Source organism: Rhagoletis zephyria, unplaced genomic scaffold (genome assembly GCF_001687245.7).
Source record: "Rhagoletis zephyria isolate East Lansing unplaced genomic scaffold, Rhagoletis_zephyria_1.1 Rzeph_scaffold_02386, whole genome shotgun sequence".
Classification (NCBI taxonomy): domain Eukaryota; kingdom Metazoa; phylum Arthropoda; class Insecta; order Diptera; family Tephritidae; genus Rhagoletis; species Rhagoletis zephyria.
The window spans coordinates 57,521-84,955 of NW_016159470.1; the positions used below are offsets into that span (position 1 = coordinate 57,521).

At 40.6% G+C, this 27,435-nt stretch overlaps 6 protein-coding genes and 2 long non-coding RNA genes across 8 annotated transcripts; 3 read left to right on the forward strand and 5 right to left on the reverse strand.

Annotated features, from left to right (window-relative positions):
* Positions 1 to 1,157: 1,157 nt before the first annotated feature.
* LOC108366718 (glucose dehydrogenase [FAD, quinone]-like) lies at positions 1,158 to 3,114 on the reverse strand. Its single transcript, XM_017621178.1, has 2 exons — positions 2,810 to 3,114; positions 1,158 to 2,756 (listed from the first exon to the last, which is right to left on the reverse strand). Exons 1-2 carry the CDS (start codon positions 3,101 to 3,103, stop codon positions 1,185 to 1,187), a joined length of 1,866 nt encoding a protein of 621 aa, XP_017476667.1. The 5' UTR covers positions 3,104 to 3,114; the 3' UTR covers positions 1,158 to 1,184.
* Positions 3,115 to 8,648: 5,534 nt separating this feature from the next.
* LOC108366719 (glucose dehydrogenase [FAD, quinone]-like) lies at positions 8,649 to 10,861 on the reverse strand. Its single transcript, XM_017621179.1, has 2 exons — positions 10,360 to 10,861; positions 8,649 to 10,306 (listed from the first exon to the last, which is right to left on the reverse strand). Exons 1-2 carry the CDS (start codon positions 10,651 to 10,653, stop codon positions 8,714 to 8,716), a joined length of 1,887 nt encoding a protein of 628 aa, XP_017476668.1. The 5' UTR covers positions 10,654 to 10,861; the 3' UTR covers positions 8,649 to 8,713.
* Positions 10,862 to 12,426: 1,565 nt separating this feature from the next.
* On the reverse strand, positions 12,427 to 15,461 carry LOC108366721 (glucose dehydrogenase [FAD, quinone]-like). Its single transcript, XM_017621182.1, has 2 exons — positions 14,419 to 15,461; positions 12,427 to 14,365 (listed from the first exon to the last, which is right to left on the reverse strand). Exons 1-2 carry the CDS (start codon positions 14,710 to 14,712, stop codon positions 12,794 to 12,796), a joined length of 1,866 nt encoding a protein of 621 aa, XP_017476671.1. The 5' UTR covers positions 14,713 to 15,461; the 3' UTR covers positions 12,427 to 12,793.
* Positions 15,462 to 17,011: 1,550 nt separating this feature from the next.
* LOC108366722 (uncharacterized) lies at positions 17,012 to 18,646 on the reverse strand. Its single transcript, XR_001848146.1, has 4 exons — positions 18,555 to 18,646; positions 18,399 to 18,498; positions 18,187 to 18,326; positions 17,012 to 18,120 (listed from the first exon to the last, which is right to left on the reverse strand). It is a non-coding gene; the product is annotated as an uncharacterized LOC108366722 (long non-coding RNA).
* On the forward strand, positions 18,556 to 21,001 carry LOC108366720 (glucose dehydrogenase [FAD, quinone]-like). The gene is made up of 2 exons (XM_017621181.1): positions 18,556 to 18,886; positions 18,962 to 21,001. Exons 1-2 carry the CDS (start codon positions 18,593 to 18,595, stop codon positions 20,534 to 20,536), a joined length of 1,869 nt encoding a protein of 622 aa, XP_017476670.1. The 5' UTR covers positions 18,556 to 18,592; the 3' UTR covers positions 20,537 to 21,001.
* A 662-nt stretch (positions 21,002 to 21,663) lies between these two features.
* Positions 21,664 to 22,745, reverse strand: LOC108366725 (uncharacterized). The gene is made up of 3 exons (XR_001848147.1): positions 22,654 to 22,745; positions 22,475 to 22,597; positions 21,664 to 22,406 (listed from the first exon to the last, which is right to left on the reverse strand). It is a non-coding gene; the product is annotated as an uncharacterized LOC108366725 (long non-coding RNA).
* Positions 22,655 to 25,100, forward strand: LOC108366723 (glucose dehydrogenase [FAD, quinone]-like). The gene is made up of 2 exons (XM_017621183.1): positions 22,655 to 22,985; positions 23,061 to 25,100. The coding sequence occupies exons 1-2, from the start codon at positions 22,692 to 22,694 to the stop codon at positions 24,633 to 24,635; spliced, it is 1,869 nt and encodes a 622-aa protein (XP_017476672.1). The 5' UTR covers positions 22,655 to 22,691; the 3' UTR covers positions 24,636 to 25,100.
* A 1,461-nt stretch (positions 25,101 to 26,561) lies between these two features.
* Positions 26,562 to 27,372, forward strand: LOC108366730 (glucose dehydrogenase [FAD, quinone]-like; the record flags this gene model as incomplete). Its single annotated transcript, XM_017621188.1, has 2 exons — positions 26,562 to 26,855; positions 26,925 to 27,372. Coding segments are annotated over exons 1-2 (742 nt in total), but the record flags the coding sequence as incomplete, so codon positions are not given.
* Between the last annotated feature and the right edge of the window lie 63 nt (positions 27,373 to 27,435).

Here is a 27,435-nt window from a genome sequence, read left to right on the forward strand (position 1 = left end):
ATTGTTTGCGCTTTAGCCAAACATTTAAAAATCACGGATTCAAGCTAAATACAACATTTAGAAAAATTCAAAAAATTTTCGTTTAAATTTCGAAATTTTTGCTCTGAATGTTTTGAACAATTTAAGGTATGGAGTTTTATAGCCCATAATACTTGAGACTAATCAACAATTTGCAGCTAAAAATTCCCGTTGGTAGTTTTTAATTTTTTTGCCGCCAGTTTCATTTAACAATTGCCATTAATAAAAATATGCGTTGATTTAGTTTGCTTTCGAAGGCTCGAAGTGGGTAATTGTCTGTTCTTTTTTTATTTAAATAATCATTTAAAATATTTAGGCAATCAAAAGCTTCTCGGAATTCCCGTAAAAAGAGTTTTGAATGTTCGCCTTTTATCGATATACATTTATTCGTATGTACACATATAAAAAGTGTGCATTAAAGTGTTCGAAAATTAATGCAATAAAGTACACTGCACTTTTGGAAAGAAATTTCTAAAAAAAATATAACTACGAAAAATAAAACGGAAACGAAAAGTTTTATTTGTTTTTCAAACTAAATAATTCAACAAAAATCTACCAAAACCAGCGCTCGTACGTGCGCTCCAAGCGCTCATAGAAGAGATCCTTGGATACCTCATCCTTCTGTTCCGTCGGGGCATGGTCGCATCTCGCTTCGATGCGGATTATGGCTAGACGCTCGTCCACCGGGGTGAACGGCAGTGCTCAGCACGAACTTGCAACTTCCCCTCCAAATAAAATGTCAAAAAACTGCTCTCTCCTTGCACGTTTTACAAGTTTTTAGCCCAAAAGAACGCGATTTGGTAACAATTGGAAAAATAATCCCGTCCCGGATTTTACACGAAAAGTATTGGATCAGAGCTATTAGCAATTTATTTCTTGACCGTTTTCTTAAAATGATCGTACTTAGATTTATACATTTCAATAAGCACGGTAGTTAAAATTAAGCTTGGACACCCTGAATAAGCAAAATAAGCAATGACCTACCGCGAACGCAGTTTAACTTCTTCGAGCGTCCTCGACTGGTTCCAGTTGACCAGATTGACGCAGAATTGCAGAAAAAGACTCCAATGAAAAGGAATTTATGCATTTATTTTCGGAGGAGGATTAGTTAAAAAAAAACGTGATTGTAAAACAAAGTGTTCGACTTATAATGCATTTAAACTACGTCACTTTGGCTCATTCGCACCTTGGTCATCTTCTTTCCAATCCTGTTTTATAAACTCCGCCCCTCTTTCGCCAATCATAATCGTCGGTGCATTCGTATTTCCACGTGGCACATCGGGCATTATGCTGGCATCGGCCACTCGTAAGTTCTCCACGCCATAAAGTCGTAAGCGTGGATCCACACATGCTCCCCGATCGCTACTGGGGCCCATTTTCACGGTGCCGGTCTGGTGATAGCCACCCTCTCCGAAGTATTTAACGTAGCAACGCCAGTAGGCTTCGGAACGGTACTCGTAATCATCGCACTCCTCGAGTGGTATACGCAACAGAGTTGCATTTAGTTCCCGCATGGCCTTTGTGCCCTCTAACCGTTCGATGAAGCGTATCCCTCGCAGTATAGTCGCCATGTCTTCGGGATCGCTAAGATAATTCGAAAAGATGCGTGGATGATCAAGGTAATCGGAACTGCGCAGACGTATTTTGCCTACGGAGCGAGGCTTCGTCGGCATCAGTAAAAAGGTGATCAAATGTGACTTCCTCAATTGGCCACTTAAGCGAGCTGTGTACTTTTGGTGACGTCGTGCAAATTGAACTCCGAAGAACTCAATATCGCCTTGTTGGTGTAGTGTGTAGTGATATTGTACATCTGGTAAATCGCTATCACCTTTGGTGTTTATGAAGGAAGTAATACTAGTGGGTCCGTTAGCCAACCGACTGTTGTTGCGACTCAGAAATTGGTATATGAAATCGATACGCGTCCTCTGTTCAAATGCGCCTAAAGATGTGTTTTCCAATTTAAAATGAACTCTTAGGGCTACGTGATCGCACAGATTTGAACCAACTGGCAGGTCGTGTACCACCGGTATGTCCAGCTTTTCAAGGTGCTTGCGCGGTCCCACGCCAGATAACATCAGCAACTTGGGCGAATCTATGGTGCCTGCCGAGAGCACCACCTCCTTGCGCCCCTCAGCACTCAACTCATAACCCTCGCGCAACGAAAATGTTACACTGGTGGCCCTCTTGCCGCTACTGTCAAATTGGATTTTGTGCACGTGCGCATTTTTGATCACATGCAGATTCGGTCGCCTCGAAACCTTGGCCAAATATGTCTTCCCAGTAGCCGTGCGTCTACCTTTGCTACTAGTCACCGGCAAGAATGTAGTGCCTACTTCTATGCCATCCTCGAACGCCGACTTGGAGGGCACGCCCAATTCTGCGGTAGCTTTAAAAATGGCGTTGTTCAGCAGCACACTCCCTGCATGTTTAGATGCATCGAGTACCACATAGCCCATGGGATGCGTGGCATTGCCCACAGGGCGCACAGCGCGCTCATAAAATCGCTTCACATCAGCCCAGCCCCACTGTGTATTTCCCGCTGCCAGCCAGTCGTCGAAATCCCGGCGATGCCCATCCACGTATATCATGCCATTTATTGCGCCCGACCCGCCTATGAGCTTACCGCGCGGATTGTAACACAATCGACGTTTTAGCGCTTGACAAATGTGTGGTTGTGGTTCCGAGTAGTAATCCCAAGAGTAACGAGTGCGCTGCAAAAAAGGGTGCCAGCCGGGAATCTGAAAAAAGTTTAGCTGTAGTTAAGATAAGTGAAATATGAAACTTGCAGCACCTCTGACTCCTGTGGTGGGTCATCGCCCGCCTCCAACACCAGCACTTTCCACTTCGTATTCTCGCTCAAACGACTGGCTACAACCGAGCCTGCCGAGCCAGCACCTATAACTATGAAATCGTATTTCCCGATACCATCCTTCAGTGCCCCATCGCCGTAGTCCGGAGGCCATTCGGACTTTGCAGAAAGAGCGCATTGTGCTGTAAATATCGTTTGGACCAGTGTGGTAACTAGACTATTGACTGCGCCGACACTTTGCGCCGCGCATGGCAGCTGTATCGAAGTGTTCGTCATGACGGTTTTGTTTAAAATATTTTCACAGCCGGGAACGTTTCGTGTTTAAGTCAGTGGAGGCATTTAAACAGCAGTTGTGACCCAGTTACTGATTTCTTTACTGCATTGTAATGGCCTTATTCATAAAAATAAAAGAGGATTTATACCTTGTTTATACCGACTGAGTTCGGTGTGATTCTAAACATATGTATGCGTAAACAAAATTCCAATACACGTTGGAATGGAAAACTGTATTGACTCGATTTGGTTTTCAAATCGGTTTTTTATTTCTCATTTCATTTTACGCGACTTCAAAATTGGCTTTTTTTTTGTGTACAGCGCGCTTTTAGATGGAGTTATTGAAGTGAAACTTCTTAGGCGGAGGTATCGCAAAAAGGGAGAGTGAAATTTTTAAAACTGAAAACGTTACATGAGTGAGAAGGAAGATATAGATAGTATAGGGAAGGGGAAAAAATAAATAAAGCGACGCATGACGGGTACGAGTTTCTACATATGAATATATGTAAGTTTGAATGCACGTATGTGTGTATACATATATATATGTATGTATGAACGAACTCATTGCGCATTTCAGCTGTGCCGCTACCAAGCAATATATGTATAAATGATGCAAGCGTGTTTCGCGAAACTACATCCATGAAGCAAACGGGCTTCGTTGATGTACTGATGGGCGTACATATGTATGTACTTCTAGACAGCAATGTTTTCATGTATGTACATATGTTTGAAAGGTTGTATAGGGATGTTGCGGATGTGGAATTTTAGACATCCGCGGATGCGAATGCGAATGCGGATGTCAAGTATTTTTAAAAAACAATTAGAATCTAGCATAATGGCGAGATCGTTGTTTAAACAGCGCTTACAAGCCAAACCAGATAAATATGTCATGTTGTTTCAGAATTTGGAGAACCTGTAACTTTAGAGCACTTTTCGATTTTAGTTTTTGTAATTCATTTTTAATACTTTCTTCTGCGACTGGGCTGAAAAATTTATGCTTATAGCCAGGTAAATAGATGGATATGGAAAATAAATTATTATTTTTGAACAAAATTCTGTTTTCAAAGTCGTGGCTGCCAGCTGAATCGGATCAGAATATTGTTATTTTTTTTTAAAGCACCCCGTTTTTTATAAGCATTTGAATAACAGATAGTTACGTAATTCTTATCTAATTAAAGGTCAGACCTATAGTTTTTTAATTATTTGAGCAGCGATTCTCTTTATAGCTAGACGTTGATCATTTCTACTAGAAATCTCTATTGAGGGAGCTTACTCATTGACTTTAAATAGCAAAGAAGGGTCAGTTTTACCACAGAAGTTTTTAGCCAAGGATCCAATGTATAGCCCTATGAAAATAAAAATATTATCCAACAAGTAAACAAAACTACTGTTTTTAAAATTTTTGCTAAAAATAAATTCCCCAAAGAGCCCCATTTGAAATTATTCAAACGAATTTATGTAATAGGTGGCATACGCGGTACGTCTGACTCGCGAGTCATTTGTGTACGTGTTGACTCGCCTTCGACTACACACAGTTGAATCATTCAGAGTCATGCCGGGAGTCATGTTGGTGTAACTAACACATATTTATTTTCACAAACACATCCAAACCGACTCACGAGTCAGACGCACCGTGTATGCCGCCTATAACATCAAAAGCAAATCACGAAAATTTTGTTAAGAATTACAGTGCACACTTTCTTCTATTGTGTCTAGTAGTTATTTTTTTTTTAATCATAATAAAGAAAGAAGCCAAAGCAGGTATTTAAAGCACTGAAAAAATATATTATTAACAGGACTATGTTCTCTTTGACGTACGTCAAAGGTCAAGTAGAAGTGGGAAATTTTATGGCTGCCCATTGATAGCTCGGTTATATAGCTTAAGAAATAATATTTTAAAGACATTTTTATCAAAGTTGATAAATATGACATTTGACCAATTTTGTTACACAAATACCCCTACGACCACAGGCAAAAATATTGGCTACAATATGTAATTTTTTATGTTTGCCATATATACGTTTCATCGGTCCACTTGCAAAATATTCGCATTCGCAAAATATTCGTATTGATTATCGCGTATGCGAGAGCGAATGCGAATGTTAAAATTAATGCGGAAGCTCCGCAGTTGCGAATGCGAATGCGAATATTCGTAAGAACCGTGAGTACATATGTTTGTGTACATGTACATACCGACCGTTGGTTCAACTTGGTGTTGTTTTGCTCTAGATTGCACCGTTTGTGGGCCTGAATGAATTTATGTCTTGGTTGTATGAAAGATCAAAAAATTTGGATTTTCTGGCAAGTTGTACAACTTATCGCTACATTAATGGCCATGTTGTACAAACTCATTTAATTTGCGTTTATTTTGTACACTAAATAACCGAAAATGGATAACTCAGCCGAAATAGTTACGTGCTTTCGTTGAATTTCATAAATATAAGCCGAAACTATGAAACTGTAAAAATGAGATTTTCGAATGAGACTGCTCGCAAAATTGCAATGTTTGTGGGGCAAAACGTCCAACTTGATTGCGGAGTGATTTGAACCAACGTTTTCGGCTTGCATTATGTCAAAAGGATGTGTTTGTTGTAATTCATTCTGACAATTTCCTTCCATTATGCGTAGGCCAATTCATGAAATCATTTCATGCGTTTGAGTAGAAACTGAATGAATGAACACCATTTCATGATTACAATTAACGCGAAATAGAGTTTATGCCCTTAGTTTTTACTCAGATCGATGAAGTGATGAATTGGACTACGCATACATGTTATGCTTATGGTTTTATTTTATAAGGTCATTTTATGTTTTTATACTCTTGCTACCACATGAATATATGAATTCGTGATGAGAATACACTGAAACCCGCTTAAGTACTAATGACAGTCGGCAAGTGCTTAGACAGCTGTTGATGTTTAAGTTTTATTAAATAAGTTGTGAAGTATTCAAATATCAAAAAAAGTAAAAAGTTGTTTTGCAAAATATACTTACTCGCAATTAGATTTTTTTATGAACATGAATCCCAACATTTGATGTATTTGACAACTGTTATTGTCCAACGCGTATATGATATACGTGATAAACGTTGTAAAATAAGAACAATAACGAAGATGAAGATAAATGTGATGAAAATAAAAGTGGAGAAGTGAAATAACCGTTATGAAACAACGTAAAAAATTAACGTTGGGAAATAACTGTTATCAAACAACGTAAACAATTTACGTTGGGAAATAACTGTTATTGGCGACGGCAAACCTATTTCTCCTGCATAACAGTTATCAGGCAACGTAAGAAGTAAAAATTGTGTTATAACCCTTATCGCGAAATTAAAAATATTTCTTATCCAATAACTGTTACGGATCAACGTTTTTTCGATAAAACTTATAACTATTATGTCCGGGGCTAGAAGTAATTATGGTTTTGAAAATTCAAGTTGTGACTTTGATAACAGCTCAGAAGCTTTAAACATTCAGGACGGTTAGAAGTACATAGATGACGATGATGGAGGACCAGAGGACTGAGGGTATATGTTAACTATGACGTTATTTAGGGCCGGTTGTTCAATGTCTGATTAGCACAAATCGGAGGTAGAAGCTCCGGTTAGATACAACGACTGCTTTATCGATCACATGTTATATGCATGCTGTCGAAATCGTCGATAATGAAGTCTAACCGGCAGGTAGTGATAACCAGACATTGAACAACCGGCCCTTAATCCGCTAAATACTTACATATATCATTAGTTGTGTTCGCTGAAAAGTCAGTAAGAATTATCCAGTAAAAAAATTCAGAGAATAAAGGGTCGATTACGGATTGGAAGGTAGAGTCCGACCGTTTCCATTTTTTTTTTCAGGTACCGATGCCGATTAATCGGCTTATGGGAAAAGAATCGGCCGATGCCGATTCCATAAAAAATTGCAAATAAATGTATAAATTCATAAAATCAGTTAATTTAAAGGAGTTAAAAAAAAAAGAAAACAAATAATCGAATTAATTGGCTTGTTATGAAATATTAGGGTTGCACATCACACTGCGCAAATTTGCGCGACAAAATTTCCGCGCAAACTTGCCCTTTTTGTGCAAATAGCTTTCAATAAAAATTTTGACATTTCATTTGCGAGGGTTTTAAATTGCACAGTTTGCCCAGTTTGCGAGAGTTTTGCTCTTTTAAATGAGTACCCTTATTATTTACATACATTTTATGTGGTCCTTAGCAAAAAATATTTAGGAACATGAATTTCATTTCGTTTTGTACTAAAATACAATCTTTTGAACTCAATGTATAAGAACTTATATGTTAGGTATGTATGTATGTGGTCCACAAAATAAGAGAATTGCAATATTTTGGCCGGTTTGGGCATTTGTCTTTTTTAACGTTTATTATTTTTTTTTATAAAAGTCTACCTGGTATACAACAAACACCATATATATTCAGATTTCAAACTTTGTATAAGAATTAGAAAAATCATGCTTATTTTCACCAAATTTTCAAACTTTTTATTCAGAATTTCGGTATGCAGTTTTGTATACCATTTAATTCTTGTATAATGAAGTGCAAGTTTCAAGCTGCCATAAAATCCCATTAATTTTTAGCAATTTTTTTTTTTGTGGCAGAGTCCTTTATATAAAAGAAAATTGTCGGACATACGTTTGTGTGGAAAAAACGTGAAACACCTTCAACCAATAAAAAATTCATTTTCGTGAGCTGTCTGCAAATGTTGTTTGATGTTGGCTGTTGTCTTCACCTAAACATATGAAAATAAATTCCAAATAATCGCGATTTGGTAATACCAAAGCTTTAAGCAAAGGTAACAAGCTTTTGGTAAGACGGCCAAGATATGGTCAAGAAAAATTTATTGAGCCAAATTTTCTTAAGCAGTACGGAGTTCTTAAGAAATTTGCTACGCTTTCTACTATGGTTTTCTAAAATTTTTTTTGAAGAGCACTAGGCCCCCTTGTTTTCAGCAGAAGTATATGCCTGTTCCATTATTTCGTAAGAAAAAAGTGTGACAGCAGGCTGTAAAATATCAAATGACAAAACTCCTTGGACTCTACAAACTATTCATACACATGAAATATTAGTTCTGATCCAGTATTCCATGAACTTACAAGTTTTTTCGCGAACTTGAAAGTTACAGGAAGAATGATCCGGTCCTCTAAAATCCTGTAAATGAGAGAGATTTATGGAGAGTTGTGTAGATAATGAAGTTGCAAGATTATACCCGAACTTTTTCTGCTGGTAAAGTCATGAAAAGTGTCAAGCGATCACTGGTTGACGTTTTTACAGGAAAAATGCTTTTTTTGTTCCCGTACTTTTTGGTTGTTACTCACTTTTTGCTCTCACTTCCGAGAGTAATTTGACTGTTGACATTTTTACAGGATTTTACATGAAAAGTATTGGATCAGAGCTATTAGCAATTTATTTCTTGACCGTTTTCTTAAAAGGCTCGTACTTAAAGAGTTTAACTTCTCCGAGCGCCCTCTACTCGTTTCAGTAGAGAGAGCATTGCAGAGTGCAGAGAAAGACTCCAATGAATAGAAATTTATGCATTTATTTTCGGAGGAGGATTAGTTAAACAAAAAACGTGATTGTAAAAGAAAGTGTTCGACTTATAATGTATTTAAACTACGTCGCTTTGACTCATTCGCCCCTTGGTCATCCTCTTTCCAATCCTGTTTTATAAAGTCCGCCCCCCTTTCGCCAATCATAATCGTCGGTGCATTCGTATTTGCGTGTGGCACATCGGGCATTATGCTGGCATCGGCCACTCGCAAATTCTCTACACCATAAAGCCGTAAGCGTGGATCCACGCATGCTCCCCGATCGCTACTGGGGCCCATTTTCACGGTGCCGGTCGGGTGATAACCCGCTTCTCCGAAGTATTTAACGTAGCAACGCCAGTAGGCTTCGGAGCGGTACTCGTACTCATCGCACTCCTCGAGTGGTATACGGAACAGGGTTGCATTTAGTTCCCGCATGGCGTTTGTGCGCTCTAAGCGTTCGATAAAGCGTATCCCGCGCAATATAGTCGCCATGTCTTCGGGATCACTAAGATAATTCGAAAAGATGCGTGGATGATCAAGGTAATCGGAACTGCGCAGACGTATTTTGCCTACGGAGCGAGGCTTGGTCGACAACAATAAAAAGGAGATCAAATGTGACTTCCTTAATTGCCGAATTAAGCTCGCTGTGTACTTTTGGTCACGTCGCGCAAAATAAACTCCGAGGGACTCAACATCGCCTTGTTGGTTTAGTGCGTAGTGATATTGTATATCTGGTAAATCGCTATCCCTTTTGGTGTTCACGAAGGAGGTGATACTACTTGATCCATTAACCAACCGACCGTTGTTGCGAGTCAGGAATTGGTATAATAAATCGATGTGCCTCGTCTGCTCCAACGCGTCGAAAGATGTGTTTTCAAATTTAAAATGAACCATTAGGCTTACGTGATCGCGCAGATTTGAACCAACTGGCAGATCGTGTACCACCGGTATGTCCAGTTTTTCAAGATGCTTGCGCGGTCCCACGCCCGATAACATCAGCAACTTGGGCGAATCTATGGTGCCTGCCGAGAGCACCACCTCCTTGCGCACCTCAGCACTCAACTCATAACTCTCGCGCAACGAAAATGTTACCCTGGTGGCCCGCTTGCCGCTACTATCGAAATGGATTTTGTGCACGTGCGCATTTTTGATCACATGCAGATTCGGTCGCCTCGAAACCTTGGCCAAATATGTTTTCCCAGTAGCCATGCGTCTACCATTGCTATTAGTTACCGGCAAGAATGCAGTGCCTACTTCTATGCCATCTTCGAACGCCGACTTGGAGGGCACGCCCAATTCTGCGGTAGCATTGAAAATGGCGCCGTTCAATAGCACACTCCCTACATCTTTGTTTGCGTCGAGCACCACATAGCCCATGGGATGCGTGGCATTGCCCACAGGGCTCACAGCGCGCTCATAAAATTGCTTCACATCAGCCCAGCCCCACTGTGTATTGCCCGCTGCCAGCCAATCGTCGAAATCCTGGCGATGCCCCTTCACGTATATCATGCCATTTATTGCGCCTGTGCCGCCTATGAGCTTACCGCGCGGAATGTAGCACAATCGACGTTTTAGCGCTTGACAAATGTGTGGTTGTGGTTCCGAGTAGTAGTCCCAAGAATAACGAGTGCGCTCCAAATAACCCTGCAAGCCAGGAATCTGAAAAAAGTTTAGATGTAGTTAAGATAAGTGAAATATGAAACTTGCAGCACCTCTGACTCCTGTGGTGGGTCATCGCCCGCCTCCAACACCAGCACTTTCCACTTGGCATTCTCGCTCAAACGACTGGCAACAACCGAGCCTGCCGAGCCAGCACCTATAACTATGAAATCGTATTTCCCGATACCATCGTTCAGTGCCTCATCGCCGTAGTCCGGAGGCCAGTCGGACTTTGCAGAAAGCGCGCATTGTGCTGTTAATATCGTTTGGAACAGTGTGGTAACTAGACTATTGACTGCGCCGACACTTTGCGCCGCGCATGGCAGCTGTATCGAAGTGTTCGTCATGACGGTTTTGTTTAAAATATTATTTTTGTTTTCGTGTTTTTACATTTCGAGTTTAAGCCAGTTGAGGCATTTAAACAGCAGTGGTGACCCAATTACTGATTTCTTTACTGCATTGTTTAAAGAATAGCATTTTACAATACTGTACCATGGCACTATGGGACCATTTTCATTTTTATTGGCAAAAAGTCAGTTCTTAAACTTTCGCTTCCCTGCAAACCAAAGCTCCCGAAATCTTAACGAAATCTTTAGGAGTATTTCATTTCTGTAGCGATTTTTTTACGAATCTTCAAAGAAAATTATATGAAGGGGTTGACACGAACTCGTAAAGAAATTTCTGTACGAAAAATAAAGAAAATTCTGAAAAAATTCTGCAAAAAATTTTTCACATAGCAGCATTATTTTCATTGCTTTACCGATTTTCTTCCGAAATTTCGTAAAAGAATCGAAATGTGCATACTTTATTTTATTTTAGAAAATTCGGCAAAAAATCGGATAAGATCTTTACGAATTCTTTAAAATTTCTCTAAAATTCAGAATACTCTGAAAAAATGGTTTGCAGGGTTTGTACAAAGTATTTGTTGTTTTTTGCATGAGCGAACAAAACTATTATCTGTCTTTCCAGACTGACCTTTGGATTATTTTTTTATTTTAAGATTTACTAAAAATATAAAAATAAATTAAATAGAATTGAAGAAAACTTTATTTGCGGTATTCGGGGCAAAGCTTTGTGACAGACTCCAGGTCTGGCTTTTATATGGATACACCAAAGAAAAAGGGGTGTGGTTTGACCGTTAATTTGCAAAAATATTCAAGCTTATACTACGTTCAAATTGACAAGCTAAACATGTTAAATGGGCTTGAACCAGTTAAATGAACAAAACATGTTCATAAACAAGTTAAATCGCATGCAATTGTTGTTGGAAAATGGAACCAGTTGAATCATTTAACTCGTTTGAAAACCAGTTCAGCGCAGTGTTGTATCGGAAAGCTTTCTGCTCCGACCAATCAGAAAGACCCAAAAGCTTTCATTTCACACGCCAACGTTCAAAAAATTTATTTTCTGAAAAATATTAAAATTTAAAAAATATCAACATTGTATGCATGTCTGGCGGCCAAAAAAGAGGCCAAGGCGGTTATGAGTTATTTTCCATGAGGTCTCATCGTATGCAGAGATAAATAGTGCATACAAACTAAACATTTTGAAGTCTCTAAGTAATCCGTATGCGTTAATATCATGAAGCAGAAATTCGCACAAAACAAATTGAAACACAAAAACTTGATTTTGAATATTTTTTTCGAATTTTTATTGGTAATCAAACAACCGTCAAAGTTAACTCCAAATGTTCAATGTGGACGATTGTGTTTTCCAAAAAGCTCTTTTTCATTTAACAAGTTAAGGGCCGTTTGCACCATGTCTAGTTAAGTGTTTTTTTTTTTTGAAGAGCACTAGGCCCCCTTATTTTCAGCAGAAGTATATGCCTGTTCCATTATTTCGTAAGAAAAAAGTGTGACAGCAGGCTGTAAAATATCAGATGACAAAACTTCTTGGACACTACAAACTATTCATACACATGAAATATTAGTTCTGATCCAGTACTCCATGAACTTACAAGTTTTTTCGCGAACTTGAAAGTTACAGGAAGAATGATCCGGTCCTCTAAAATCCTGTAAATGAGAGAGATTTATGGAGAGTTGTGTAGATAATGAAGTTGCAAGATTATACCCGAACTTTTTCTGCTGGTAAAGTCATGAAAAGTGTCAAGCGATCACTGGTTGACGTTTTTACAGGAAAAATGCTTTTTTTGTTCCCGTACTTTTTGGTTGTTACTCACTTTTTGCTCTCACTTCCGAGAGTAATTTGACTGTTGACATTTTTACAGGATTTTACACGAAATGTATTGGATCAGAGCTATTAGCAATTTATTTCTTGACCGTTTTCTTAAAAGGCTCGTACTTAAAGAGTTTAACTTTTCCGAGCGCCCTCTACTCGTTCCAGTTGACCAGATTGACGCAGCATTGCAGAGTGCAGAGAAAGACTCCAATGAATAGAAATTTATGCATTTATTTTCGGAGGAGGATTAGTTAAAAAAAAACGTGATTGTAAAAGAAAGTGTACGACTTATAACTCATTTAAACTACGTCACTTTGACTCATTCGACCCTTGGTCATCCTCTTTCCAATCCTGTTTTATAAAGTCCGCCCCCCTTTCGCCAATCATAATCGTCGGTGCATTCGTATTTGCGTGTGGCACATCGGGCATTATGCTGGCATCGGCCACTCGCAAATTCTCTACACCATAAAGCCGTAATCGTGGATCCACGCATGCTCCCCGATCGCTACTGGGGCCCATTTTCACGGTGCCGGTCAGGTGATAGCCACCCTCTCCGAAGTATTTAACGTAGCAACGCCAGTAGGCTTCGGAGCGGTACTCGTACTCATCGCACTCCTCGAGTGGTATACGGAACAGGGTTGCATTTAGTTCCCGCATGGCCTTTGTGCCCTCTAACCGTTCGATGAAGCGTATCCCTCGCAGTATAGTCGCCATGTCTTCGGGATCACTAAGATAATTCGAAAAGATGCGTGGATGATCAAGGTAATCGGAACTGCGCAGACGTATTTTGCCTACGGAGCGAGGCTTGGTCGACAACAATAAAAAGGAGATCAAATGTGACTTCCTTAATTGCCGAATTAAGCTCGCTGTGTACTTTTGGTCACGTCGCGCAAAATAAACTCCGAGGGACTCAACATCGCCTTGTTGGTTTAGTGCGTAGTGATATTGCATATCTGGTAAATCGCTATCCCTTTTGGTGTTCACGAAGGAGGTGATACTACTTGATCCATTAACCAACCGACTGTTGTTGCGAGTCAGGAATTGGTATAATAAATCGATGTGCCTCGTCTGCTCCAACGCGTCGAAAGATGTGTTTTCCAATTTAAAATGAACCATTAGGCTTACGTGATCGCGCAGATTTGAACCAACTGGCAGATCGTGTACCACCGGTATGTCCAGTTTTTCAAGATGCTTGCGCGGTCCCACGCCCGATAACATCAGCAACTTGGGCGAATCTATGGTGCCTGCCGAGAGCACCACCTCCTTGCGCACCTCAGCACTCAACTCATAACTCTCGCGCAACGAAAATGTTACCCTGGTGGCCCGCTTGCCGCTACTATCGAAATGGATTTTGTGCACGTGCGCATTTTTGATCACATGCAGATTCGGTCGCCTCGAAACCTTGGCCAAATATGTCTTCCCAGTAGACGTGCGTCTACCATTGCTATTAGTTACCGGCAAGAATGCAGTGCCTACTTCTATGCCATCTTCGAACGCCGACCTGGAGGGCACACCCAATTCTGCGGTAGCATTAAAAATGGCGCCGTTCAGTAGCATACTTCCTACATCTTTGTTTGCGTCGAGCACCACATAGCCCATGGGATGCGTGGCATTGCCCACAGGGCTCACAGCGCGCTCATAAAATTGCTTCACATCAGCCCAGCCCCACTGTGTATTGCCCGCTGCCAGCCAATCGTCGAAATCCTGGCGATGCCCCTTCACGTATATCATGCCATTTATTGCGCCTGTGCCGCCTATGAGCTTACCGCGCGGAGTGTAGCATAATCGACGTTTTAGCGCTTGACAAATGTGTGGTTGTGGTTCCGAGTAGTAATCCCAAGAATAACGAGTGCGCTCCAAATAAATATGCAAGCCGGGAATCTGAAAAAAATTTAGCTGTAGTTAAGATAAGTGAAATATGAAACTTGCAGCACCTCTGACTCCTGTGGTGGGTCATCGCCCGCCTCCAACACCAGCACTTTCCACTTGGCGTTCTCGCACAAACGACTGGCAACAACCGAGCCTGCCGAGCCAGCACCTATAACTATGAAATCGTATTTCCCGATACCATCGTTCAGTGCCTCATCGCCGTAGTCCGGAGGCCAGTCGGACTTTGCAGAAAGCGCGCATTGTGCTGTTAATATCGTTTGGAACAGTGTGGTAACTAGACTATTGACTGCGCCGACACTTTGCGCCGCGCATGGCAGCTGTATCGAAGTGTTCGTCATGACGGTTTTGTTTAAAATATTATTTTTGTTTTCGTGTTTTTACATTTCGAGTTTAAGCCAGTTGAGGCATTTAAACTGCAGTTGTGACCCAATTACTGATTTCTTTACTGCATTGTTTAAAGAATAGCATTTTACAATACTGTACCATGGCACTATGGGACCATTTTCATTTTTATTGGCAAAAAGTCAGTTCTTAAACTTTCGCTTTGTACAAAGTATTTGTTGGTGGTCGATTTGTAATAAAATGGGGGGAAATTTCGAAAAAAAATGATGACAGTCGGCAAACTGCTTAGACAGCTGTTGATGTTTAAATTTTATTAAAAAAGGTAAAAAGTGGTTTTGCAAAATATATTCGCAATCCAATTTTTTATGAACATGGATCCCAACATTGGAGTTATTTACTTAGACCTGAAATACCATGTTTAGTTAAATACTTGCCATTAGTGCTTATTTTGATATTTGTCATATTTCTCGGAGTAGGACTTGTGTTGTTAACAATTGTTAAGGGAGTATTATACTTGCAATTTGTTTTTAAAACATCAGGTTTTTTGTAACAGTATTATATTTTGCAAAAAACGACAGAAAAATGATTCCAGAATACATAATATCGATGGGTTAGTGGAAGATCGGCCTATCTCGGCAGCCAATTCAAGAAGGCCCCATCTCAGAATTCGGTTGAAGAACACCCTACCCGAGCTGCCGATTCGAAAACGCCCTATCTCAGCTTATTTTCAATGTATTTTCGTTTGAAATAGAGCGTTTATGAACCAAATTCTGAGATACGGTATTTTTCAATAAAATTCTGAAGTAGGGCGTTCTTGGAAAGTTGTCTGAGATAGGGCGTTTTCGAACTGGCTACCGAGATAGGTCGATCTTCCACTCAGCCATTGATATACTTGATACGTATCACAGAACGGTGGATAGCTGTGATCCATTATCATCAAGTTTATTTTTGTATGAACGCAGACATAAAAACTGCCATTTGCGCGTGAAGTAATTGGGCTTTTCAAAATCCCCGAAGCGGTGGTGCCTTCTACTTCTCAACTAGCTGTTAGAAGCGGGGACGAAAAATAACTGTTATCTCGAATTTTCAAATTGAAAACGTTTCCCGAATTTTGAAATTTAACGAAAACGTTGTTTCATAACAGTTATTAGATGAAACATATTTTTTATTTCGCCGATAAGTTATAATCCAAGGTTTATTTTTTACTAATCTCGTTAAGATCCGATCAGTAGATCATGAGATATACATATATATATTTTTATATTAGAATTAAAGTCGGTTTTTTTTTGCTAAAAATTAGTAAATCACGTCAAGATTTACATTTTTAAATTTAACGAACTTGTTGGTTTAAATTATTGTTGACAAAAATGCAACCGTGTGTCATAATCCTTGCCTGCAAAAATTTTCCCAGCATGAATTTGCAACTTCCCCTCCAAATGAAATGTCAAAATTGTGCTCTCTCTTTGCAAGTTTTACAACTTTTGGTCCAAATGAACGCGATTCGGTAACAATTGGTACCAGCTTGTACAAGTTTTTGCATGAGCGAACAAAACTATTATCTGTCTTTCCAGACTGACTTTAGGAGTATTTTTTTTATATTAGGATTTACTAAAAAAATAAAAATTAATTAAATAGAATTGAAGAAAACTTTATTTGCGGTATTCGGGGCAAAGCTTTGTGACAATAGCTTAGTGACAGACTCCAGGTCTGGCTTTTATATGGATACACCAAAGAAAAAGGGGTGTGGTTTGACCGTTAATTTGCAAAAATATTCAAGCTTAGATAAAACAAATTTAATTTTTTTAAGCCTCTTTATAGGAGAACCTCTGGCAAGGGGGTCCATATTTTTCTGAACCACTTCTGTCGTCCGAGGTACTCTGCATGCGAAATTTGGTGAGACTAACTCAACTGTAAATAATTTTTTAGTTTCTGGCCCATAGTACATGGGTAGAAGATATACATACATATTGCCAAAAAACGTTCGCAACATTTTTAAAAATTTTTAAAGGCTTATGCTGCCTTTACACGGTTCGATTTTCTAGTCAATTTTTGTCGTTCAGCCAAAATCGACCCGTGTAAATGGCAATTTAACCGTAAAATGTAAATGCTTTGGCTAGTCGATTTTCCAGTCAACAGAAATCGACCCGTGTAAAGGCAGCTTTAGGCCTCGATATGTACATAGGTTTATATGCATGTGTGCTTTAAAGATCTCTATTGGGTGAGTTAGATTCCAAGAGGCTTTAGCTGTCAGGTTCGTCAATGGGGAACCACAAGAAAATAAACGAAATATACTGGTTAATTTTTTTACATATTTTTTATCTAATCATTTTTACGCTAATAACAAACGCCTCGGTTTTTAAGCAAACTTTTCGATTATTTCCTCCTGAATCATCTTGCGGTTCTCGGTAACGACTTTTCTATGGACGCCCATGTGGCATAGTCTAGAAAGCCTTTCTTCTCCTGTTGTGCTTCTGAGCCAGGTTTTTACTGTTCGAAGTGTACTAAACGATCGCTCCACAGTCGCTGTTGTGCATGGTATCGCTGTTAAAAATTCTTTTCTTCTTTAAATAGATTTACAATTTCCAACATCCTACAATTCTTCCGACAAGTTCTTTTTATTCCATAAATTGTACCAAAGAATGAGTTCGTTGCCCATATCTAGGTCATAGATCTGTTAAAAATGCTTCGCGTTCTTTTGTACCTGAAATATTTAATAGAATACAGTGGGTGCAATCTAGACAGTGAAAAAGCTGGAGTATTTTCATTGGAAAAGTGTAGTTGTAAAGAAGCCTTTAGTGAGTCCATATACGGTTTTATTATAGACCGTCGCCAGTACTCATTTTCATTGACCGACACCGACGGGTTTTACTTCTATTTTTTGTTTACCTGCCAAATGTGGTAAAGAAATTTATACTTGTAATCATACGAGATTTTTTAATTAACTCCGTATTGACACCTTCTGCAGTCTTTCGATCATTCGTAACCACCTCCAAAATATTTTCAATATGCTGATCAACGGCGATAAGGTCTGTTGTCTTCAATTGCAAAATGTGTGTTGTAGGTTCCAGCAACGTTTAATATTTAGCAATTGCCATTAAGGCAATGATGAACATCGGCCTTGTTATAGCAGCACACAATTGATACGCAGACTTACTTGTGGAAAAGTTTCCCTGAATTTACCAATTTTTAAAGCTTCCACAACTTCAGGAAAATTTTGTGAAAACTTCCTGATAGCCTTATATTCTTCCGACCATCTTGCGTGCTTGTTCTTCTCGTTGGGTTTTTCCATCCTGTTCATCACAGAACGGTCAGCGAAACTCAAACGCGTGTTTCATTCAATTCTATAACAATTCAATGCTTAACGCTGTGATTACTTCATTGTATCAGCAAAGAAAAACTCAGACCTAATGTGGAAATTGAGAACATTTTCGATTAAGAGAACGAATTCGATTAAGCATACAATTTTGTACTTTTTATTTCTTGATTTTTGAAAATTTCTCCTTCGTTATGTAGCTGTAGGGGGGCATTGCCGATAATTCTGTTTACGCAGACTCATGGCAAAAATTTGCGTCTGCGAATAATTTGTTTTCTCAAGTTCAATCGCATCTTTCTGCAAATAAAGGTTGCATCAAAGAATGTTTATTCTTCAGCCGTATGCGAGCATATTTATGTATTTATTTACTGTTATCGTATTTTGTCCGGAAACTTAGTCGTTTAAGCTAAGTAAATAAAGCATTGTGTATGACACGTATTTCCTCTTTGTATTTCACCTCACAACTGTTCTGAAATAAAACAAAAGTCAGCTATTTTAAAGCAATTGTAGTATATTCTTGCTTACAAACTGAGTAAAACGCTCTGTACGTTCATACGCAACAAATGTCTGCACCCATTTTACACGCGCACTGTCCCAATCCCTCTGTGGGCACGTTGAACAACTTGCTGGGCTCCCTGTTACAAACGCTCATCACAGCACAATGTGCAATATCTGCAAAGCAGAACTGGCCCGAGGACTATGGCGATTTGGCGCTGGAAAAGGGCTTGGAGACGTACGACTTTGTTGTGGTTGGCGCTGGGTCGGCAGGTTCAGTTGTTGCTAGTCGTTTGAGTGAGAACCGCAACTGGAAGGTGCTCGTGTTGGAGGCCGGCGGTGATCCTCCACAGGAGTCTGATGTATGCAGGTTTTTTTTCTACAGTCATTTTTTATTTTTTTTAATAATATTTAACTTCCTCTTTGTCAATTGTAAGATTCCCAGTTTATACTCATACGCAATGTTGACGAATAACACCTGGAACTACTACACTGAGCCACAGACATCCGCCTGCTATGCGGCGCGTGATCGCTCATGCTACTGGCCTCGCGGTAAAATGATTGGCGGCACGGGCGGTATAAATGGTATGCTTTTTGTGCGTGGAAATCGACGCGACTTCGATAGCTGGCTTGCGAAAGGTAATGTAGGCTGGGGTTGGAATGATGTGCTGCCCTATTTCCAAAAAGCTGTAACGCCGGTCGGAAATAGCACCAATCCAATGGGACATGTCGTACTTAACGACTTCAATTTCTACTATGATGATATATTGAATTTGGTTTGTAACGCCTCGGCGGTGCTGGGCGTACCGCGCGTCCAGCGGATCGGCGATGATGGCGCTGCTATTGGTTGTACACGCGTGCCTGGCACGGTGGAAAATGGCAAACGTATGAGCACAGCCAAAACATACTTGGGACGTGCCCGTCAGCGCCCCAACTTGCATGTTATAAAGAACGCACATGTCACAAAGATCAACTTCGATACTAGTGGGCGACGCGCTGTGTCGGTGTCATTCGTATTACGAGATAGATACAAAATGTCGGCGAGAATTCAGCGTGAGCTAGTGGTTTCAGCGGGCACAATCGAGTCTCCTAAGCTACTAATGCTGTCGGGAGTAGGACCGAGGGAGCATCTGAATAGTTTGCAAATACCAGTGCTGCATGATTTACCTGTTGGCAACAACCTGCAGGATCATCTAATGACCTTGCTGTATTTTAAGTTGCAGGCGCGTCCGAAGGAGCGCAATGGGCAAGCTAAAATCATGGAAAACATGTTTAACTATCTGATGTATGGCAAAGGCCCGCTCTCTAGTCATTCCACCACTTCAGTAGTGAGTTTCGTCAATACAGTGCCAAATAGTAACGTAACGTACCCTACCACGGAATTCCACAATATCTTCTTTCACTACAGCGACATTGATGCTGTGAAGCTTTCCACAGATATCTCCGCTATGCAACCACAGTACGCTAATTATTTAAGCAACATTATAAACCAAACTGATATGATGAATATATTCAATGTACTCTCGCATCCAAAATCGACAGGACTGGTGCGCCTAAGTAGTAGGAACTATAAGGACAATCCGCGCATTATACCCAACTACCTTGATGATCCCGAGGATTTGGAGAGTATGTTGCGCGGAGTGCGTTTCCAGGAACGTCTTGTGCGTACTCATGCCTACCGCGCTGTAAATGCCACTATTCTGCGTATACCTATAAAGGAATGTGATAAATGGGTATATAGAAGTGATGCCTATTGGCGCTGCTACATTAAATACTTCTCCACAACGTCATTCCACGTAACAGGCACTGTGAAAATGGGCCCATCTGGCGATTCCACTGCGTGTGTTAGTCCTCGGCTACGACTGCGTGGCGCTTGGAATGTGCGCGTCGCTGATGCAAGCATTATGCCTGACGTGGTGAGCGCGAATACGAATGCAGCGACCATTATGATTGCGGAACGCGCCGCGGACTTCATAAAGGACGACTGGACGCCATTGGACGCAAAGGGATAATAACGCTGGGCGGGTGGTTCTGTATTTTCTATGTTAGAGCCGGAGCCCAGTAAGATATATGTATATGTAGATTTGTAATAGAAATAGAATCGCGGCTCCCTCATTTGATCACTTTTTTCCTAATGTTATCGTATTCTAATTATTGCGGATTAATAAACGATTTATTTGCAATTTTTTTTTTGTCCTTTGTGTCAATGGCGAACCACAAGAAACTATTTATTTCGTTTTGACCTCTTTCTTTTTGCATATACAGAATCCTTTCACTCTTACTTGAGCCCTTATTTGAACATGTTCCGCTGCTTTCCTGATGACCGCAGGGCCTGGGTTCAAGCCCGGTGCAAACCAACATCAAACAAGTAAATAAGTATAAGCTCGGGCGAAGCCAAACTTTATATACCCAGCGCAGGTATCAAATATCGTCGTTTCAACTTTCTCTAAACTACCCTTGCATGATAAGTAGGGGTGTTTTTCGATAATATGCTGAGTTAGGCTTAATGATGTAATTGAACCACGTTGTTATCATGTGGGCGGTGCCACGCCCAATTTTTTTTTTTTTTTTAAAGCTATAGCAGTATTATTTATTGTTAAAAGTGTGTTGTAACTATTAACTCAGAAGTAAATTTAGTTACTGATTTATCGCAGTTTGCGTGTTTCTGTAAATTACCGTTATATGGCAGGTGGGCGTGGTTATTGCCCGATTTCAAATATTTTCAACAGATTTCTTAGCTACACCGTACCGAGTTTCAGAAGGATTGGTGAAGCGGCTACTGAGATACAGCATCTAATCATAAGTGGGCGGGGTCACGCCCATTTTCCAAAAAGTTCATAACAATATTATTTTGTACCAAAATCGTTCTTCACATATTAATTCTCAACAATTTGCATCTAATATTTACTCAAATATCGTAGTTTTTGCATTTTTCGAAAGTACCGTTATATGGGAAGTGGGTCCGATTTCGCCCATTTTCAATACCAACCTACCTTGGATAAATACCAAATGTCGTTGAGATATCTAAATTCTTGCTCGAGTTATCGTGTACACGGAGTCGGCGTAAAACTGTAGGTCCCTCCCCTTTGTGTAACAGCATCAAAGCGCACTCCACAAATCGGAGGAGAAGCTCGGCCATACACTAACGTATGTGTAAGCACCAAACTATTATTATACAGGCCAACAAAATTTAAACAATCTTATGTTGACTAAAATATTATAGCTGATTGTTATACGATTTTTCCCGCAGAATCCGAATCTGACCCTAAAGATATTAGATTTGATATTAGTTTTCGAGCAACTTAGGCTTAAAGGTGCCAAAAAACCGTTTTTGAACATTTTTGAGCCTCTGTAAAACAATATATTGATGCCATATATCTGTCTGTGTGGGAGGATATGAAAGCCTAAACACTGCCCTTAAATACTCAAAATTAAAAAAAATATGGTTAAAGGGTTAACGGCCTTTATCTACATACTGCAGAAATTCCTGTACCACTCTTTGAAGTAGAACTGACTCTAGCAGTGGAAATCTAGCAGTGGAGAGGAAGACACCTTTAACCCCAAGTTGCTTGAAAACTTAAAAACTGGAAAAAAAATTCAAGATCAGATTCGATCAAAATCTTATAAGAATCGGCTGCAATATTTTACGCAACAGAATTTTGCTGGGCAGTGTTATTATTATTATCCTCATATCCAAAGTATTACCCCTTGGCATGAAGTTAAGTTTCTCTATTCACTCTAAAACTAACATGGTGCGCTACTCAAAAGAAGAGAGATCCTTAATAATCGCTTAACAGGCATTGGCGATAATTCCGTTCACAAAGACTGATGGCGCAAACTTGCGTCAGCGAACAATTTTTTCTCAAGTTCAATCGCATCTTTCTGCAAATAGAAGTTGTATCAAAGACTGTTTATTCTTCAGTCGTACGCGTGCTTATTTATGTATTTACATATTTACGGCTATCGTATTTTATCCGGGAACTTAGTCGTTTAAGCTAAGTAAATAAAGCATTGTGTATGACACGTATTTCCTCTTTGTATTTCACCTCGATGGCATTCACCTCACATCTGTTCTGAAATAAAACAAAAGTCAGCTATTTTAAAGCAATTGTAGTATATTCTTGCTTACAAACTGAGTAAAACGCTCTGTACGTTCATACGCAACAAATGTCTGCACCCATTTTACACGCGCACTGTCCCAATCCCTCTGTGGGCACGTTGAACAACTTGCTGGGCTCCCTGTTACAAACGCTCATCACAGCACAATGTGCAATATCTGCAAAGGAGAACTGGCCCGAGGACTATGGCGATTTGGCGCTGGAAAAGGGCTTGGAGACGTACGACTTTGTTGTGGTTGGCGCTGGGTCGGCAGGTTCAGTTGTTGCTAGTCGTTTGAGTGAGAACCGCAACTGGAAGGTGCTCGTGTTGGAGGCCGGCGGTGATCCTCCACAGGAGTCTGATGTATGCAGGTTTTTTTTCTACAGTCATTTTTTATTTTTTTTAATAATATTTAACTTCCTCTTTGTCAATTGTAAGATTCCCAGTTTATACTCATACGCAATGTTGACGAATAACACCTGGAACTACTACACTGAGCCACAGACATCCGCCTGCTATGCGGCGCGTGATCGCTCATGCTACTGGCCTCGCGGTAAAATGATTGGCGGCACGGGCGGCATAAATGGTATGCTTTTTGTGCGTGGAAATCGACGCGACTTCGATAGCTGGCTTGCGAAAGGCAATATAGGCTGGGGTTGGAATGATGTGCTGCCCTATTTCCAAAAAGCTGTGACGCCGGTCGGAAATAGCACCAATCCAATGGGACATGTCGTACTTAACGACTTCAATTTCTACTATGATGATATATTGAATTTGGTTTGTAACGCCTCGGCGGTGCTGGGCGTACCGCGCGTCCAGCGGATCGGCGATGATGGCGCTGCTATTGGTTGTACACGCGTGCCTGGCACGGTGGAAAATGGCAAACGTATGAGCACAGCCAAGACATACTTGGGACGTGCCCGTCAGCGCCCCAACTTGCATGTTATAAAGAACGCACATGTTACAAAGATCAACTTCGATATTAGTGGTCGACGCGCTGTGTCGGTCTCATTCGTATTACGAGATATACACAAAATGACGGCGAGAATTCAGCGTGAGGTAGTGGTGTCGGCGGGCACAATCGAGTCTCCTAAGCTACTAATGCTGTCGGGAGTAGGACCGAGGGAGCATCTGAATAGTTTGCAAATACCAGTGCTGCATGATTTACCTGTTGGCAACAACCTGCAGGATCATCTAATGACCTTGCTGTATTTTAAGTTGCAGGCGCGTCCGAAGGAGCGCAATGGGCAAGCTAAAATCATGGAAAACATGTTTAACTATCTGATGTATGGCAAAGGCCCGCTCTCTAGTCATTCCACCACTTCAGTAGTGAGTTTCGTCAATACAGTGCCAAATAGTAACGTAACGTACCCTACCACGGAATTCCACAATATCTTCTTTCACTACAGCGACATTGATGCTGTGAAGCTTTCCACAGATATCTCCGCTATGCAACCACAGTACGCTAATTATTTAAGCAACATTATAAACCAAACTGATATGATGAATATATTCAATGTACTCTCGCATCCAAAATCGACAGGACTGGTGCGCCTAAGTAGTAGGAACTATAAGGACAATCCGCGCATTATACCCAACTACCTTGATGATCCCGAGGATTTGGAGAGTATGTTGCGCGGAGTGCGTTTCCAGGAACGTCTTGTGCGTACTCATGCCTACCGCGCTGTAAATGCCACTATTCTGCGTATACCTATAAAGGAATGTGATAAATGGGTATATAGAAGTGATGCCTATTGGCGCTGCTACATTAAATACTTCTCCACAACGTCATTCCACGTAACAGGCACTGTGAAAATGGGCCCATCTGGCGATTCCACTGCGTGTGTTAGTCCTCGGCTACGACTGCGTGGCGCTTGGAATGTGCGCGTCGCTGATGCAAGCATTATGCCTGACGTGGTGAGCGCGAATACGAATGCAGCGACCATTATGATTGCGGAACGCGCCGCGGACTTCATAAAGGACGACTGGACGCCATTGGACGCAAAGGGATAATAACGCTGGGCGGGTGGTTCTGTATTTTCTATGTTAGAGCCGGAGCCCAGTAAGATATATGTATATGTAGATTTGTAATAGAAATAGAATCGCGGCTCCCTCATTTGATCACTTTTTTCCTAATGTTATCGTATTCTAATTATTGCGGATTAATAAACGATTTATTTGCAATTTTTTTTTTGTCCTTTGTGTCAATGGCGAACCACAAGAAACTATTTATTTCGTTTTGACCTCTTTCTTTTTGCATATACAGAATCCTTTCACTCTTACTTGAGCCCTTATTTGAACATGTTCCGCTGCTTTCCTGATGACCGCAGGGCCTGGGTTCAAGCCCGGTGCAAACCAACATCAAACAAGTAAATAAGTATAAGCTCGGGCGAAGCCAAACTTTATATACCCAGCGCAGGTATCAAATATCGTCGTTTCAACTTTCTCTAAACTACCCTTGCATGATAAGTAGGGGTGTTTTTCGATAATATGCTGAGTTAGGCTTAATGATGTAATTGAACNACTTTTTTCCTAATGTTATCGTATTCTAATTATTGCGGATTAATAAACGATTTATTTGCAATTTTTTTTTGTCCTTTGTGTCAATGGCGAACCACAAGAAACTATTTATTTCGTTTTGACCTCTTTCTCTTTGCATATACAGAATCCTTTCACTCTTACTTGAGCCCTTATTTGAACATATTCCGCTGCTTTCCTGATGACCGCAGGGCCTGGGTTCAAGGCCTGTGCAAACCAACATCAAACAAGTAAAGAAGTATAAGCTCGGGCGAAGCCAAACTTTATATACCCAGCGCAGGTATCAAATAACGTCGTTTCAACTTTCTCTAAACTACCCTTGCATGATAAGTAGGGGTGTTTTCCCCGCTTTCACACGTTTTCGATAATATGCTGGGTTAGGCTTAATGATGGAATTGAACCACGTTTGGTAAAAATCGATAAAGTAGATACCGAGATACACCCTTGTAGTTATCAAGTAGGCGGTGCCACGCCCAATTCTTAAAAGAGCTATAGCAGTATTATTTATTGTTAAAAGATTGTTGTAACTATTAACTCAGAGTAAATTTAGTTACTGATTTATCGCAGTTTGCGTGTTTCTGTAAATTACCGTTATATGGCAGGTGGGCGTGGTTATTGCCCGATTTCAAATATTTTCAACAGATTTCTTAGCTACACCGTACCGAGTTTCAGAAGGATTGGTGAAGCGGCTACTGAGATACAGCATCTAATCATAAGTGGGCGGGGTCACGCCCATTTTCCAAAAAGTTCATAACAATATTATTTTGTACCAAAATCGTTCTTCACATATTAATTCTCAACAATTTGCATCTAATATTTACTCAAATATCGTAGTTTTTGCATTTTTCGAAAGTACCGTTATATGGGAAGTGGGTCCGATTTCGCCCATTTTCAATACCAACCTACCTTGGATAAATACCAAATGTCGTTGAGATATCTAAACTCTTGCTCGAGTTATCGTGTACACGGAGTCGGCGTAAAACTGTAGGTCCCTCCCCTTTGTGTAACAGCATCAAAGCGCACTCCACAAATCGGAGGAGAAGCTCGGCCATACACTAACGTATGTGTAAGCACCAAACTATTATTACACAGGCCAACAAAATTTAAACAATCTTATGTTGACTAAAATATTATAGCAGATTGTTATAGGAATAGAATCCGAATCTGATCCTAAAGATATTAGATTCGATATTAGTTTTCGAACAACTTAGGCTTAAAGGTGCCANAAGCTAAGTAAATAAAGCATTGTGTATGACACGTATTTCCTCTTTGTATTTCACCTCGATGGCATTCACCTCACATCTGTTCTGAAATAAAACAAAAGTCAGCTATTTTAAAGCAATTGTAGTATATTCTTGCTTACAAACTGAGTAAAACGCTCTGTACGTTCATACGCAACAAATGTCTGCACCCATTTTACACGCGCACTGTCCCAATCCCTCTGTGGGCACGTTGAACAACTTGCTGGGCTCCCTGTTACAAACGCTCATCACAGCACAATGTGCAATATCTGCAAAGGAGAACTGGCCCGAGGACTATGGCGATTTGGCGCTGGAAAAGGGCTTGGAGGCGTACGACTTTGTTGTGGTTGGCGCTGGGTCGGCAGGTTCAGTAGTTGCTAGTCGTTTGAGTGAGAACCGCAATTGGAAGGTGCTCGTGTTGGAGGCCGGCGGTGATCCGCCACAGGAGTCTGAGGTATGCAGGTTATTTTCTTCGGTCATTTTTGTTTTTTTAATATTTAACTTCCTCTTTGACAATCGTAAGATGCCCAGTATATACTCATACGGAATGTTTACGAATTTCAACTGGCACTACTACACTGAGCCGCAGACATCCGCCTGCTATGCGGCGCGTGATCGCTCATGCTACTGGCCTCGCGGTAAAATGGTTGGCGGCACGGGCGGAATAAATGGTATGCTTTTTCTGCGTGGAAATCGACGCGACTACGATAGCTGGCTTGCGAAAGGCAATGTAGGCTGGGGTTGGAATGATGTGCTGCCCTATTTCCGAAAAGCTGTAACGCCGGTCGGCAATAGCACCAATCCAATGGGCCATGTCGTACTCAACGATTTCAATTTCTACTACGATGATTTATTGAATTTGATTTGTAATGCCTCGGCAGCGCTAGGCGTGCCGCGCGTCCAGCGAATCGGCGATGAAGGCGCTGCCATTGGTTGTACACGTGCGCCTGGCACGGTGGAAAATGGCAAACGTATGAGCACGGGAAAGACATACTTGGGACGTGCCCGTCAGCGCCCCAACTTGCATGTTATAA